This window comes from Thamnophis elegans, chromosome 7 (assembly GCF_009769535.1).
Source record: "Thamnophis elegans isolate rThaEle1 chromosome 7, rThaEle1.pri, whole genome shotgun sequence".
NCBI lineage: Eukaryota > Metazoa > Chordata > Lepidosauria > Squamata > Colubridae > Thamnophis > Thamnophis elegans.
The window spans coordinates 31195416-31213015 of record NC_045547.1 but is presented as its reverse complement, the minus strand read 5'-3'; the positions used below and the strand labels follow the sequence as shown (position 1 = coordinate 31213015).

General features: G+C 42.5%; 1 protein-coding gene across 3 annotated transcripts in view; it reads left to right on the top strand.

The window, feature by feature from the left end:
* The first annotated feature begins 226 nt into the window (after window positions 1–226).
* Window positions 227–17600, top strand: part of CBX7 (chromobox 7) — a 33168-nt gene continuing 15794 nt past the window's right edge. The window contains exons 1-3 of one of the 3 annotated variants that reach the window (XM_032220990.1): window positions 1033–1345; window positions 1442–1481; window positions 2424–2467. In XM_032220990.1, coding sequence (XP_032076881.1) covers window positions 1308–1345; window positions 1442–1481; window positions 2424–2467 — 122 coding nt within the window. In that variant the 5' untranslated portion in view covers window positions 1033–1307. Of the gene's footprint in view, window positions 607–993; window positions 1346–1441; window positions 1482–2423; window positions 2468–17600 lie in introns of those variants that run through there. The other 2 variants (XM_032220991.1, XM_032220992.1) reach the window with 2 other exon arrangements.

Here is a 17600-nt window from a genome sequence, read left to right as displayed (position 1 = left end):
AAGGAGGCCTTTTTCGCTCATTTCCCCTCGCAGATTGAGGGAATTGCTATTTCACTCCTGTTTCCCGTTCCCTGAAGGAAATAATAATTAATAAATAATAATAATTAATTAATAATAATAATAAATAATGATAATAGTAATAGTAGCCTAGCGCGCCAAGTCCAAGTTTGGCCTTTGTATTAGGCCTGCGGTGCGATTCGAGGCTTCTATCTCACGCTCGCGCAGGTTCCTTGGGGGTGGAGCACGCCGCTCGAGCAGGTCTAAAGCAGGAGCGGTTTCCGTGCACCCGGCTCCTCTTGACAAACTAGCGCTGGCCAGAAGGGGAGGGCGGGGGCTCGCTCGCTCTTCTCTCGCGCGCGCTTGGGAAAATGTTACGCAGGTTCTAAAATGGAACGTTAGCGGCGGCGTGATTGAGCTCTGGAGTTGGAGGGGGGGCGGCGGAGTAAGTAAGAGCGAGACCAAACAGCGATAGCCGGCGCGCAGTTGGATACTTCCCCTCAATCTGCGAGCAGCCGCCACCTCCTTCTTCCTCCCTGTATGGAGCTTTCCGCTATTGGGGAGCAGGTGTTTGCTGTGGAGAGCATCAGGAAGAAGCGCGTAAGAAAGGTGGGTTGCTGCTGCTGCTTCCCTGCGCCGACTTCGCATTTATTCTGCAGCAGGGCTATAAACGGCGTTTTAAGGGAGGAAGAATCTGGAAGGCGGGATATTTCTTCCATTGCTAAGCCTCCTCTTGGGACTTTTCATTGCAAACCGTTATTCTAGCGGTAGCTGCTCTTGCTCCGCAAAAAAAAACACCGCGCGGTACAGCGAGAGTGAAGTGGAGTACCTCGTCCTCTCGCACCCCGGTTTGTACACACGCCGTAGTGCGAGTAGGGGGGCGTGGCGGAACTTCTCGTTTTCCCGCCGGCAGGGGGCGCCAGGGAAGCCCAAGAGAGGGCTGACTCGCAAGAGGGCAGAGAAATGATGGTTGTTGCACGTTTATCACGTGGTGATGTGCCCTGTTGGAATGTGAACGAGGGTTGTTGCAGCGTTCCCCAGTGCGGCGCTAGGTCCTGTTTACTCATGTGCAAAATGTCTTGAGTTGAATAGAGACCTCACCTCCAGACAAAGTAACGGATGTATCTTGGATTGCAAATTTAGGATTGCTGCAGAGTGGGAGTGTTAGAGTAGGGTAGACGTTTCTGCTAGAGGAAGAATAAATATGTCAAAATGGGTAGACGTCATATTTTTTTAAAAAAACTCTGCCTCTCGGATTGGATCATTTTCTTGCTTCCCACGTTTTTGCTCTGTAGTCATAAAGTATCCTGATGAACAGAGAAATTGGAATTGTATGTCTTGGAAGAAGGTTAGCTATTTTCAGCAGCTTTAGTGAAATTTGAGAGTGTTGTAAGATGATCTGAATATGATTATTGTTTCATTTTTGTGTTTCATTTTTATCAAGTTATTTAGGCCATAAATATTCATCATTGCCTGCTTCAGAGGTAATTTGTGCTGATCAATGAGTTTCTTTGATGTGGGAAAAATGTCAGGTTATTGTACCAGTTGAAGATTGCAAGACTATATCATCCTTTTAAAAAAAATTATGGATTATTTTTATAAATTGAAGCACAATATCAGTAATTTTAGAGAATTCACTCAACAGTTTATCAAGTGCTTCCTAATAAACTGGAAAATAAGTATATCAGCTCAACGCTTTTATTGCCTTATACTTGTTTGCTAAAAAAAATCTATGCTGATGGCCTTCTGTTGTGTTGGGCATCGCTTCCCTCCTTACTTCCCATCAACTAAACACAAGCAATCATGTGTGCCTTTTTCTTCATGATTTCTTGTGTTCAGTTGATGGAAGTAAGGAGTAGGCTGGCATTCTGTACTGTGAACCAATGAGTGTGTGTTTATAGATGGGGAGGAGGCTGAGAACCTTGTGCAGCAATTCTAGCAATTATCTGCACTACCTTAGATAATCTGAGAAACATTCCTGTAGCCCAGTGTTTAGACTATTGCATAAGACCCCTAATTAATTATACTGTAATCTGCTATAAGCAGAGCTCCTGTGTGATGTACCAGAAGCCCTTGCAGGCAAAGGGATGAAAGTAGCAAGGTGATCAACTCAGTCATCCTATCTAGCAGGCAGCATTTTTTTTCTTCCCAATTTCTAAACATTCCTTCTTAATCATGTATAGATAGGTTGTTTTGTTGCTCTTGTGGTGCTTTGCAGTTTTTTTTATGTGCCCTGGGAAGCCTTTGGATATGCCTCCAGGGCAAGCCCAGGAATTGCAGCTCAAGAGTGTGAAGAGGTTTAATTATAAATGCAGAGAAATGGGCAAATTGAAGGGTGCTGTTTGTTAGAATATTTTATTGATATGTTTTTGTGAGGCTTGATGGCACTGTTGATTTTACTTCCTTTCCTTTCTCTTTTCCTATAGGGTAAGGTGGAATATCTGGTGAAATGGAAAGGATGGCCCCCCAAGTAAGTTTGGATTATATTTGAAAGGATTTGTAACCATGAACTGTCTTGTGTTTTATTTTTTTCCCTTGTTGGCCTCAGCTTCAAGAAAAGGATCTCCTTAGGTTTCCCTAGTTGATTCTTTTGAACTGAGTTCAATGGGTACGTTTTATTTATTTTTTAAAAAAAACTTTTATTGTGGTATTGTGGAAAATAGTTCAAGAATAGAAATCCACCGTCCCAAATAAAAAGAAGAGGTAATTGGAGTAATTATGTAAAAAAAATGTTCTTGGAGATAATATGGGGGCCAAATGGAACAAGTAAGGAGCAGATTGTGATTTTGCTAGTTGAACAATAAATACAAATTTGCTTGCCAACCGTCTGTTATTTGAGGTAATTGTAATAAGTGGACATTGGGAGAGAGTGACAAAGAAAAGAGAAGCCGATCCACTTATTGTGTGTGATATGGAGAATAGCAGAGGTATCTTTTGTACAGTTTAGAAAAGTTTCTATTTAAATGATCGAAAACTGCTGTAGAAATGAGCTGGCTTCTCAGTGTTGTTCACAGAAGGTTGTGTATATATGTATCCTTGGCAAGATGGTAAATTGATCAGTGCCCAATTTTATTTTAGCCATAGATATCTGGCAACATAATGCCTTTGTCTTTCTAATTCAAATAACATAGAATCAGCCACATTATTTCTTCCTAGAATGTAAAGTATATAACAGTGATGGCTAATCTTTTCCGGACTGAGTGCCCAAAGTGCGTGCATGCCCAAACTCCCAAAATGCAATACATGCACACCCTCCATGCATGCCCCCTCGTGCATGCATGTGTGAGCCCCTGCATGCACATGCAGCCACACATGCATGCACAGCTCCCCACAGACACGTCAGAGACCCGAAGACCAGCTGTCCATCAGGAGGCACGTGCACATGCATGGCGGAGCTAAACTGGGGTGATGGTGCACATGCCCACAGAGAGGGCGCTGCATGCCACCTCTGGCATGTGTGCCATAGATTCGCCATCACAGGTAATAACATCCATTCAGATAACATTGTATTGCTTAAGCATCTACAAGATAGTTGCTTGGTGCTTCTAGTGATGTTGTGTTTTCCAAGAGTTAATTCCATTTCAACAGGCAGAGTAGTAATCTGTTATGCAATATGCTGTAGTGTGACACAATAAAATCAAGTATGTTAAAAAAAGTATTCCTGTTAATCCAAGCCATAGGGACATCTTTGTTATTCTACCAAAACAAATTGTGTTGTAAATATAATTTACATATTTCATTGGAAGTTAAAATGGGCGAAATTTCAGTGATTGGCAGAATTGATTTTAGATTCTATATGGCACAGCTTTATTGATGAAACATGTGTTAGTAATTTTGAAGTAAACTGAACTTTCTGTGTTTAGAAACTTTGCTGCTCAAAGCCCTGGATTTTGGTTCCCTAATTTCACATCACTACTGAACACAGCTGTAGGCTAATCATCTGCCAGGATATTACTGGCTTCCTGCTAATCCTGGAGTTCAGATTCTGAATGGGCATCAGATCTTGAACAGAAAGGAAGATATCCAAATTATACTCTGTGTTATCAGTACTAATAGTGTTTCTTAGTGTAATGATGGATGTATTCAATAGGTTTCTCATCATGTGTTGGGATTATGTCTCTCTGGAATTTTAGCCTCCCTTTAAATATCAGACTGAAATTTGATTTAATTTTGTGCATCATAGAGACTACTTTGAAGAGAAGTTTACTCTATTATTTCTTAATTCATAATATTCCTTCACTACATCAGAAATATTTCTGAATTTTACACTTTCAGGAAGCAGCAAAAATCTACCTCACTGTATCCTTTGCTGTATTCCCTTTTCATTCCTATTCACTTTAATAAAATACACCCCAAATAGTTTAGGGTCTTTTAGCTATTCTGCTGGGGGGGAAACCCCCTGAAATGGCTATTAGAACTGCCAGAATCAATTGGAAATTAGCCTGAAAACTAACCATTGATTTTTGTTAGAAACACTCTTACATCTCAGAGTTTGTTTTTCCTTTGATTGCCCTTTTTTGATACAGGTCTATGAACATTAAAAATGCATTGTTCTGGGCTCTATTCTTGATTAATTTTATGAAGGGATTAATTTCTGATGGTACCTATCAATGTCTACAGTATTTCATTCTGTGAGATAGGAGGCAAATGGCTGCAGATCAATAATTTTTGGCTGATTTTTTTTTTACTCTTTCCTCTCCTCCCCCCAGCTCCAAAATATAATTTGTGTGCCTCTCTGAAAGTTGCCTTCATGCCCCACCCATCAGAGCCAAGAGCCAAGAATTTGGTTACAGCACTGGGTCAGCTGCGAGCTTGTTTACAACTTGAGTTAGAAGAAGGGAGGGGGGAGGAGGAGAGAAGTGATCATATGACTTGTATTTTCCAGAATGCGTGGTCTGCAGTTCTGCTGCAGTCTTGTCCTTTCTGTTTGTGTGGTGGTGGTGGTGTTATGCGTTTGTCTTATGTGGCGAAGTGCACTGTGTTCCTATATGCAGTGTTTTCTTACTGCAGTCAAGCAAGAAACTGAACTGCAGAGGAACGGGCAACACCCATAGGATATTTATTAAAAATTCTGATCTAAGATTCCCTCCCAACCGCCCAGTGCTGCCTCCCTTTTCCTCTCAGGAATTCTTAGCTTGCTCTTTTTTCACCGATTAAAAGTGCTGCCAAAATCTCCCCCAGCAGAAAGGAAGGAAACAAAATTAACATTTGTTCAAGTGGCATTTTTGGGTTTAATCACTTTTCATTGTGGACATTGGCACAGAGGAGAGATGGGGAGGAGGGGAGGGATTTTAAAAGGCTGGATTAAAAAGGGGAACAGAATATACATGAATTAAAATGAAGCTGAGTATGTTAACTATTTTTAACCTTGTCTTTCTCCTGTGAGCAGAATCTGAAAGGCATCTTTTAAAGTAAATGTATTGACTTAGTATTGTATCTCTTTCCCTCAGCCTCAAGGCAGGAAAAACAGTTTTCTTGCTGCATTTGTCTTCTAGTCAGATATGTGTAAAACTTGATATTTTTCTATTTCATATCATAGGCAATGAGCTGGAATATTTTATTTCATAATATGATTTTCCACCATCCAGTTTAGGAATAAATTCACAAATAAAAGAAAGAACCTGCTTAATATTCTCCAAGATTGGAATTTGAACCGATATCAGACGGTAGACAATCTAAAGCCCTGAAATTTATTTCCTAAATCTGGGAAGTCCTTGCCATTGGCCAGGCTGGCTAGGATTAATAGGAATTGGAGATCCAAGTAGCTGAAGAGCAAAGGATTATATTCCTGGAGATTACCTTTCCAATGTTATGAGAGCGCTCAGTAGCTTCAGTAGCCTTGAGAATTGACACCCATAGGAGCTGGAGCTCCTGATGGAGTTCCCTTTGTTGGTAGGTCAAAACTGGAGAGGGGAAACCTAAGAAAATTCCCCAAAGGATGTTCTGCAGGTGCTAGAAAATAATATGACAAAAACAACTGCTTAGGAGAAAAAAAAGCTCAAAATCAAATATGGAAAAAGACAACAGCAGAATAGTTCTGCATTGGTGCCAAGAAAACAATGTGACATTGGTTGAAATATTTAATTATGAGTCTCATCACCTTTCCATTCCAGTCAAAAACACTCCTTTAACTATTAGAAAAAATGTTAAACACTCAAACCACATTTGGAAGAGATGATGAAACCAGCACTGAAAGAATCATTATTTTCAAAGACACACAGTTGTAACACAGAACATGAGATGCATGAACCGGGGGAAAGAGAAATTGTCAAAACTGAAATGAAGCATACTAAACAGGATGTTTCAGATCTAAATGAATTCAGGCGGTCCTGATAACACGGTATAATTTTAGGCCATGTAGCAAAGATTCTAAAATAGACCATTGGTCCATACATGCTGGAACAAAGCCCAATTAGAAAAATTACATCTATTACAATTAGTGGCTGTACAATAAATATCAATGTTCTATAAAATATGTGAGTATTATAGATGCAATGGTAGAAATCTGGAATCAAAGGAAGAGTTGGATTGGGTAAATAAAGTACTGTAAGAGATAAATCAGTATGTTTCAAAAGGGATTAGCAGTGCTAATATCAAAGCAACATAAACATAGGCTTTATAACTGGACATCAGTAAATACACAACATCAGAGTCAAATCAACTATATAATAAGAAACATGATGGAAAAGTGCAGTTCAGGCAGCCGAGACACTTCTAGGTACAGATTATGGAAACCAGGAATAATTGGTATCAAATATACAGGACAAGCCTAGACAAATAAAGAGCACAATTACGCCAACAATATTGGACCTGAATGATATAGAGCTAGACTGTAAGATGAGTATGAGAGCCAGTTTAGTGCAGTGGTTAAGACATCAGGGTAGGAATTGGGAGACAGTGAGTTCTAATTCTGCTGGCACAAAACCAGCTGGGTGACCTTGACCAAGCCATTTTCTCTCAGCTCTAGGAAGTAGGCAAGGGCAGACTACTTCTGAAAAACTTTGCTAAGAAAACTGCAGAACTTAGTTTTCAAGAATTGAAATGATTGAATAGAAGAAGAAAAATGAACAGGTTTCAGTGTATTTATCTAAAAGAAAATCTGGGGAAAAGATGCTGAAAAACAATTCTGTAGTTCATGCTACACTGTGGATATTATAAAGGCTAACTGATATGACAGAGTTCATGATTATTATTCTGTGAAACTTTTTCAGTGAACAAGAAGCTATTATAAAAACTGGATTTGAAAAAGACTACTTCAGGATAGGAAAGGAAACAAAGATGCATATTGTCTCTGTAGGCATTGTAAGAGAGAATAGACGAAATCAAAATATTGAGTCAAAACAGTACCATTTGAGTTATGCATATAACACCACTTTGTTAGCTGAAAACTAATATAAACTTGGAAGAGCTTACTATGAAAGTAAAAGTTAAAAAATATGAAACTCTGAAAGTTCTAGCTCTTTCCCCTTACATCTTGCTGGAGATGTTGTGCAGTGTGAAAAACACCAGCGGCCTGTTTGTCTATATATTATGGAGGCAAATAAGCTCTGCATGCACTACTCTGGGTTGGGGTTTTAAACGGGCATAAAATAGGGTCCATTTTCTATTAAATATTAAATACTAAGAGCACAGTAAATCCTGAGCACAGTAAATCCTGAGTTTAATGAGCCATTTCAATAGAAAAGGCATTATATTAAATCTAAATATAATTAAATCTGAATTTACATCACTGGCATTAATTTGTTTGGATTAAATTGTATAAATAATGTCACTTGAGTAATTAAGTTATTATGCAAATAACACATCATGGGGACAAATCACATAATTTATATTAGTCACTCAGATTATTTCAGATACAGTAGATTGTGTCCATTATTTCATGGAGGTATTTGGAAGAAAACATTGTCTTTCTAAAACAGAAGTGTCAAACTCAAGGCCCGTGGATCCAGCCCACAGGGTGCTTAGATCTGGCCCACGAGACTGCCCTGAAAACAGCAAAGGACTGGTCCGCAGTGCCTCTGCCAGCTCTGTTTTCATTGGCGGTGGGTTGCAGGAGGCCGTCACAGCTGAAAACGGAGCTCGCAAGGGCTGCAAGTGGATCTCCCGAGTTTTGTTTTCACTAGCAGAGGGTTGCAGGATGCTGTCACAGCTGAAAACAGAGCTCGGGAGCCCATTTTCACTTGCAGAGTGCTTGGGTCACCACATGCGCCCTCGACATGAGTGATGTTGAGCTGGCCATGCCCACCCTGGCCACACCTCCCCCTTCCAGGTCAAATAGAACCCTGATGCGGCCCTCAATGAAAATGAGTTTGACACCCCTGTTCTAAAGCAAAACGAGGACTTACTTTAATACCAACAAGCATTGTTAGTGAACTTACAGTTGATGTAAAGAAATGATAGTGATAAATGATGGTTACTTTTCTTAGGCTTAATAATGAATAAAGATGAAAAATTGAAGATTTTTATACAGCAAAAAGCTTTGATAAGGCTATGAATAATGGGAGTGCATTTATGACAAAAAGATCAAAATAATAAAACTTATATTGGTAATATATGGCTTTATAGGCTGGACACTGAATAGTGAGAGAAAGAAAATAGATGTCTTTGAATTATGGATCAGAATACTGTAACAAGAAGAACCAGTCAATTTTCAATCAATTGAACATTGAGATTATGTTCAGTAGGGAGAAATTTTCATACTCTGCAAATGTGACGTCTGCAGATGATGATCCAGAATAATGTTGGGCCACTCACTCACTCTCAGTCCAACTTGCCTCAAGTTATTGTTGTGGAGAAAATAGGAAGAGGAAAGACTCTTAGATATTTTCACCACCTTGAATTATTTATACAAATAAAGGCAGGGTAAAAATAAAAATAAAAATAGAAGAGAAAGACAACAGATAAAATGAGTAGACAGAATTAAAGTAATTATAGAATTGTTCTTTCATTAGAAATCCCAACAGGTATTAAATTAAGCTCAATACAAAAGAAGCCAGAAAGGTATTTAAAAATCAAAATTGAATAAAGCTCACATTTTACCTCTCAATTCAACTTTTGCTTATCCCCTTAACTTATCTCATTTCAATAATAGGTAGATGTTTGAAGGAGTCATTTTAGATTAAACTCAAGAATAAAATCCTCAAGTACATTCTTATCATTTCACTATCTTATCCTCCTTTGTAAGATAATTTTATTTTATTTATTATTTATTAATTACATTTATATGCAACCCATCTTGCTGTCTAAAGTGACTTTGGGCAGCTTGCAATCATGATATTTGGTGGTAAAATTATATATATTGCTGAGAAATTAGAATATGTTGTTATTTTATAATGCTAATATCTGAATCCATCCATAGACTGAATAATATAGGGGTATTAAATTCATAAATTCAATTTTTCTTCTAAATCAATTTTCAATTTTTTATTGAAAAATTTTGATAGAATATATCAATTTTCTCATTCAACCTAGACTGATTTTTATTTTGATATAGTATGTTCATGATCATATCAAATAATTAATTGAATTAGAAATTGAAATTTTCCTAGATCATGGCCCATTTCATCTATTGTTATTTAATTCTTCATATACAGGCCCAGAGTGCATGTTACAATATAATTTTGCCTTTTTTTTCCACTCACCTTATTAGAAATGCAGTCTAGAAGTACAACTGACCCAGAAATAAATTCTTAGTTAGTCATGGATATATTTCTTAGTAGGTTTATGATTGCAGATTAAATGTCAAACACATTTCAATAAATTGATTTTAGACTGTATCAGTCTATACCTTAATCCTAGAATTAAAAACATGCTTTCTAAAATTATCAAAAACGGTTAGAGATGGATATATTAGAGCCGTGATGGTGCAATAAGAGCCATGGTGGTGCAGTGGTTAGAATGCAGTATTGCAGGCTAATTCTACTGACTACCAGCAGTTCGATTCTCACCGGCTCAAGGTTGACTCAGCCTTCTATCTTTCCAAGGTCGGTAAAATGAAGTGCCAGATTGTGGGGGGCAATATGTTGACTCTGTAAACTGCTTAGAGAGGACTGTAAAGCACTGTGGAGCAGTATATAAGTAACTGCTATTGCTATACTCTGAACCAAAGTGACATTATAGTTCTAACCATACAAAGATTTATCCACACTCCTCTGGAGATTGCTAGAGAATACAGTATAATTATCAGCAGGGTATATGTTGTATTTTTAAGGATGAGAATCAGATGACACATTAGATGTGTACACATACAGTATACCAGTCCCATGGCTATAGACGTGGAGATCTGTAAACATAGGTTTTCATCTAATATGCAGTTGAATTGCTTTTCTCCTGTTTTCCTCTCACACGTGCTCTGTAGTGTTTTTCCGAGCAAATATGGCAGGCTGGGAAGAAATTTCTGTTCCTTAGCACACTCAAATATGATCTTCCATCTTCAGGGGCCAATGAAATGCAATAAGTACAGTATGAACACTTATTTATGTAATGGTTTGCAATAGTAATATGGAAACACTATCTTCCTAGTACTGCCTTTCTTTCTGTAAGCAGAGAAGAAACCAGTATCTTATTCATGTCCAAATGAGTAGAGCCAAATACCTTGGTTGTAACGTGTTGATTTTTAGAAGAAGCATTCTATTATCTTTTACCCAATTGAATAACATTCTTTAGATAGTGTGTAAAGTATCATATTTTTGGAGTATAAGACGCACCGGAGTATAAGACGCACCAAGATTTTGATGAGGCAAATGTTTTTAAAAAGTTTTTGCACTCTGCAGACCTTCCAAAAATGGCCCGTTTTCAGCAAAAATGGGCCCATTTTGTTTTTTTCCCAAAAAAGGCATGAATAGCCTTTAGGGGGCCTGTAGAGTGCTCCTGTGGGCTGGGGGAGGCAAAATTGAGCAAAAAACAGCCTGTTTTTTGCTCATTTCTGCCCTCCCCAGCCCCCAGGAGCACTTTAATAGCCTCCTAAAGTCCATTTTGGTAAAGGGGGCGGGGTTTCCGGAGGTAAACAAATGCTGTATTCAGGGTGTAAGACGCACCCAGATTTTCAGCCTCTTTTTTGAGGGAAAAATGTGCGTCATACTCTGAAAAATATGGAACATATTATGGGGCATCTTAGTAATTAATTTTTATTCCTAGAACTGTTTCTTGACAATTTGGACATTCTGGGTTAGGAGAAGCTGCATGAATTAAATAATAATTTTTAACATTACCTTTGTTTGGACCAAATATGGAATGAAGACCCTTAAATATAGGCAGTGCTTCTGATTTCAGCATGTTTCTACTTATTGAAGTACACCTCTGTCTATGCATTTTCAGAAGCCTAAGATGCTGAGTTCTGAATCTGAAATTAAATGTGATTATTCAACAGCTGGACTGCAGCCTTCCTCTAAGGAGGAACTGGTGAGCTAAGAACCAGCAACCAGATAAGATATTTGTATAGATAAGTTGTATCACACTCCCAGTTTTAAGTCTGGTATGAAGAAAATGATCAATTTGTTTTTATTTAAAAAGCCCTAGAATTTTAAAATCAATCCCTCCCTTCCCCCCATCTCTCCTTCCCTTCCCTCCCTCTCCCTCTCTTCCCTCTCCCTCTCTCCCTGGTATATATGTTTACACACAGACACACACACACACTGATTTCTCTCTGTATGTGACTTCATCTGCAGTGAAGCAACTAATCTAGAAGAAGTTTAGATAAGATAATAGACATAGATAATGTCTATGAACTTCTGGGATGAGCAAGTTCATGAATATGGGGTTAAGTATCTGAAGAATTTAAATTTATTGCTGTCTTTGAAATGAATTTACATTGCCAGCTCCAGAAGGATTGCTGGTGGTTTACAGAAATTTGAAATATAAATTACTACATTATATACATTACTGTTTCTGCATAGCTGACCTCTAGTAAACAGGTTTTTTTTAAATGTTCCATATTGATTAAAAATTATGGGAAGAGCTCTGTTTTAACTTTCTCCAAAAGATTGTTTTGGTGAGGGTGCTATTCAGGTCTTTGAAATTAAGCTGTTCATAATATTATAAGGCATTTCTTGAAAAACATTATCCTCTCCTTTGATCTCATCTGAGAGACACTCTCAGGTTCCCTGTTAAGGTTAACAAGCTGAACAAATGTTTCTCAACCTCAGCAAGTTTATGCTTTGTGGACTTCAACTCCATATGGCTGAGGAATTCTGAGAGTTAAAGTCTACATAGCTTAAACTTGCTGAGGTTGAGAAACACCACAGATAATTTCTCCATGAAGTAGGAATTCCTATAAAAACGTACGTGTTAAGGTTTTAAATGCTTAATAGGTTAAAACTAACACTTTGACTTCAAAAGCCAAAAGCCTGTGCATTGACTCTAGAACCAGTGTTATGTGACACTACCACACTCCAAAAGTTAGACTACAGTTCCCATTGTGGTTAATAGCTGGCACTAAATAGGGTCTGAGATCAAAAATAATCTGGATGACTGATACAAACAATTAATGTAAACAAGGTGAAATTGCAGACCACTGGCAATATGGCTGCTCATTTTTGTCCATAATATGCCATGTATTTGACATTATGAATTGAGGCTGGCCTGATTATAGTACAAAAATTGAAGTACTGTGCATATTGCCTTGAGGAAAGGAGAAAATTTAAATGAAACAAATACTCTTTGGTTTGATCTGGTAACAACAATGACTTGGAAAGACTTTTACCAGTTTTGATTAATTTTTCTGGGTTTTTTGCTAATATATTATACTTGAGTTTGTGTTTGAAGAATGTTTATAACATCAAGTGTCCAAAAAGGCAGTAGAAAGGTAATTTGTGAGACTTTTTGAGTCATGAACTGCACTTAATATTTTGGGAGAAAGTCATCCAAAATGGATGTGCCATGTGAGACTGGTTTTCCTTTGTAATTTATTTCCCCCATTTGATGGTGGTAATGATTTATTCCTTTCCTTTTCAAATTGTATAATGCCCATTTTAAGGATTATACTGTTGTCTTTAACTTGTTCTACACCATATATATTTAGAACTCATATCACTAAATTTTGAAAAAGCAGTCAGATGCTATAGAACTGTACCCTGAGGCTAAATGACTTACAGGTCCACAATCTGCTTGCTCTTAATTTTAGAGAATTTCAGTTTCTCCTGTGTGCTGCTCCGGGAATCCAATCATGGGTTAACTTAGCCCTCTAGCCTTGAGACTGAGTATGCAAATTTCAAAGTCACGCCTCCTCTGACTGGACTTCCGTTTCCATTCAGTTTCTCTTACTCAGTCCAAGCCTACAGACCTATTTCAATTCTCTCTTGACTAATTGATAATTTCTCAGGATTAATACTGGATTTCCTTGGTTTTCATTGTGGATTTCTTGCTGGTTGGAGGTAAAGCGGCAGTTTTCTGCCAGCCGATTCCTCTCTCACTACTCCCTTTGCAGGGATATCGGATTACTGCAGCTGGAGCGTGGGGCGATCTTGCCGTTCCCAAACGGCTTCTCCGCCTGTCCTCCCTTTAAGTTCGGCGCGCAGGGAAGCTGAGTCTCTCCAGCGCCGCCTTCCCACACCGGATAGCACCCGCCTACGGGCGCGGTCAGATCCGAAGCTGTGGCTTATCGGGGCTGTTCCTCTCCTCCCCCCTGCCTCCCTCCCTTCTGCCCTCGCTGGAGCGGCTGCCGGAGGATTGCATGGATCGGCTGTTTGGGATTTCTCCCTGCCGTTTCTTTTAAATTTCACGCCTTTGATGCCGGCTGCCTTATTTGGAAGCAACTTCACGCATGCGTGATAATGTCTGGGGATGAGAAGGCAGAATTTATTCGCGCGCTTGAGTCTGCACACTGCTTTCGCCCCTCCCTTTTCCCTCACTCGAGGTTGCTGACTCAGGAAGGAGGTCGCTTCTCTCTTTGTCTCTGCTTCCACGTGGCGTTCTTGGCGAGTGCTTTGCAATTGCATTCCTTTGTTTCGCTGATTGAGCTCTTTCAAATTCATACTATGGCTGATCAATCGGTAGTGCAAGGTACTGTCGGGCCAGTTTCTGAGCCCCGTTCCCCTGGCGAGGGGGGGATAACCCTGGGCCTAGCAAGGCCACGACCAGGGCTTCCAGTAGCAGGCCTCGAGCCTCATCTACTGTTCGGGATAAGTCGCACAAGCGCAAAGATAAGGCCAAGGCTCCCCCCAAGGCATCTGGGGCTCCCATTTGTTCCCCTCCGGTTCTGATTCAGCAGCCTGTTTCTCCGGTGCGAGTCGTTGAGCAGGGTTGGTCCCCTGATATTCAGCTTCCCCAGGCCCCTCTTCCTGAGGTAGGGGTTTTCGGGCCTCAATCTCCCCCAATTATTTCTGAGGCTAGTGGGGCTTCTCTTCGTTCACCTCCACGCGCTGGGCCTTCTGCCACATTCACCCCCACAGCTGCAGGCCTCAGGCCTCTGGAGGGCCAGGATTTGGGCCTTCCTGCTGATTTTTACAGCATGATCTCAGAGGCTATTTCCAGAGGGGTGGATGCGGAATTAATGCGTAGATCCCAGGCCTCCAGGCCTACTATGGCCTACTCAGGCCTAGCTCCTCAGGCACTGCAAGGGGATTCTTCCATCCTGCAAACGGATCCTCCTTCCCCTTTCCCCTCTGTGTTTAGTGCACAATCTCCTTTAGTGGAGGAAGGTGAAATCCCGGATAGGGATTTTTCTGGTGATGAGGGCCTACCTATGGATCAGCCTACTGCCCCTGGGCTCTTCAGGCACACTCTTTTCAAGTCTCTGCTGTATAAGGCCAAGACTACCGCCCACATGGGGGAGGCGGTTTCTGGAGAAAGTGCTGCTGTGGGCCTGGATGCCACCGAGCGGCTCTTTGCTGAGCAGGTGGCCTTACAGGATTTTATCCCATCTCCCAAGCTTTTTCTTGATTTAATCCAGAAGCAGTGGGATGAGCCGACCGCAGTTAAGCCTCCAGGGTCCGGAGATAGGAAACTTTACACATCTTCCCCAGAGTTGGAGGCACTCCTCCAGTTTCCCACGGTGGATGCTCCCATTGCTGCTCTTGCTTCACCGGCATTAATTCCTTCTGAAATTTCAGAAGGTTTGAAGGCCGAGGACCGCAAGGCCAAATCGGTCATTCGTAAAACTCATCAGGCAGCGGCGTGGGCCTTACGTTCCACTACTGCAGCTTCCTTCTTTAATAGGACTTCCTTAGTTTGGCTGAGACAACTACAGGAAAGGCTGGACCCGGAGGAACTGCGCCTCCATCAGGATGTCACCAAGCTGATAGCGGCCTTAGAGTATTCTGCAGATGCCACCCTTAGCGCGGCAAAATTTGCATCCCGAGCCGTGGTTTCCAATGTGGCCTCTCGCCGCTTGCTCTGGCTCCGCCACTGGCAAGCTGATGTCAAATCTAAGTGGCGCCTAGCATCCACGCCCTTCAAGGGCGGGGCCTTGTTTGGTGCAGTGCTGGATCCCATTCTCATTGAGACTCGGGACAAACGCAAGGTGCTTCCCTCCACCAGCGCCCGTGTACTTAGGAGGCCACAGCCTTATAGTAGGCGGCAGCCCTTTCGGTCTGGGGACTCGGGGTTTACTTCCGCCCCCTATGTCCCCAACTACACCAGGGGGTTCTCCCAGGCACAGGACCGTGGCCAGGACCGAGCTGGGGCCAGAGACAGGGGGCGCCAGCAGGGTCAGGCGCAGAGTAGACGGTCCTCCCGAGGAGTGGGCAACCGTTCCTTTCGTAGATACCGCTGACTCGCAGGAGGTAGGGGCCATAGGAGGACGTCTCTTGGCCTTCGCCCACCAATGGGCGGAGCTCACATCAGACGCCTGGGCCCTTCAAGTGGTGAGCTTGGGTCTCACTCTAGAATTTCTATCCATCCCCCCGAGGAGGTTCATCAGGTGCCCTGTGCCCAGGTGCCCGTCGAAACGGCGCCTTATGGACGCTGAGATATTCCATCTTCTCACCATCAGGGCCATAGAACAGGTACCCAAGGGGCAGGAAGGCCTAGGGTTTTATTCCATCTTGTTCCTGGTACCAAAGAACTCCGGGGGATGGAGGGCAATCCTAGATTTGAAACAGCTCAATCAGCATATCAAATACCAAAAATTCAAAATGCAGTCTCTAAAGAGCATATTGGCTTCCATCCGCCAAGGCGACATGATGACTTCCATAGACATCAAAGAAGCGTACCTCCATGTGCCCATTCATCCGGCACATCGGAAGTTCCTGCGGTTTCACTTCAACGGCCGCCATTATCAATACCGGGCCTTGCCATTCGGCCTCTCCTCGGCCCCGCGCACGTTCACCAAACTTCTGGCAGTGTTGGCAGCTTCCCTTCGCTCAATTCCAATACGCATCAATTGTTATTTAGACGACGTGTTGGTGTTGTCGCCTTCTTGAGATCAGGCTCTCCGAGACCTACAGGTCACGATGGACTCATTGCGAAACCATGGGTTTGTCCTCAACCTGCCCAAGAGCCATCTGCGTCCAACCACGTCCCTCCTTCATCTGGGAACCACCATCAACTCGATGTCGTGCGAGGTTTTCCTGTCCCCGGAAAGGAGGCAGAGCATATACCATCTGGCGCATCATGTGCTATCTCAACGGCGAGTACCACTGCTGTCGCTGTCCAAACTGCTAGGAAAGATGATCTCCTGCATCGGCGTGGTGCCCTGGGCCAGGTTCCATGCGCGCCCTCTCCAGTGGTTTCTGCTGCCCTTCCAGAGAGCGCATACCAGTCATTCCCACATCAAGGTGCAGCTTCCGGGCAAGGCCAGGTGGTCCCTGCATTGGTGGATGTCGTCCAGGCTCCTCCGGGGATGTCCATTCAAGGAGCCGGACCGCGTTCAAGTTACAACGGACGCCAGTTTATTTGGATGGGGGGCCCATGCCCTGGACAGAGTGGCCCAAGGTCGCTGGTCAGATCAGGAGCTGACGAACAGCATAAACTGGCTGGAGTTGCGGGCCATCCGTCTAGCTCTCTTGGAGTTTCGGGACATTGTATCTCATTGCCATGTGTTAATTTTGACCGACAATGTGGCCTCCAAGGCCCACATCAACCGCCAAGGGGGAACACAGTCCAGAGCTCTGATGCTGGAAGCGGAAAGGTTGTTCCATTGGGCGGAGCCCAGACTCTCATCGATTCGGGCGGAGCACATCTCGGGCGAAGCCAACACTCAGGCGGACTGGCTGAGCAGAGCGACTGTGGATCAGGGGGAGTGGCAGCTCCACCCCATTCTCTTCCAGGAACTCTCTCGCCGCTTCGGCCTACCCGAGGTGGATCTGTTTGCTCACCCGCACAACGCGCAGCTTCCCCGGTTTTACTCCCGATACCAGACTCCGGGGGCGGAGGGAGTAGACGCTCTACGCAGTCGGTGGCCGGCCGGCCTTCTTTATGCCTTTCCTCCTCTCCCGATCCTTCCGTCGGTCATTCAGAAGATCTTGACGGAACAGGCGGAAGTACTGCTGGTCGCTCCGATGTGGCCCAGACGTCCCTGGTACGCAGACCTCGTCCATCTGTCCGTTTCGCGTCCTTGGAGGATTCCGGACGACCGGATTCAGCTCAACCAAGGGGCTCTCCTGCACCCGAGCCCTCAGCTGTTGCAGTTAGCCGTGTGGCACGTGAGCGGGCGATGCTAGCGGCCC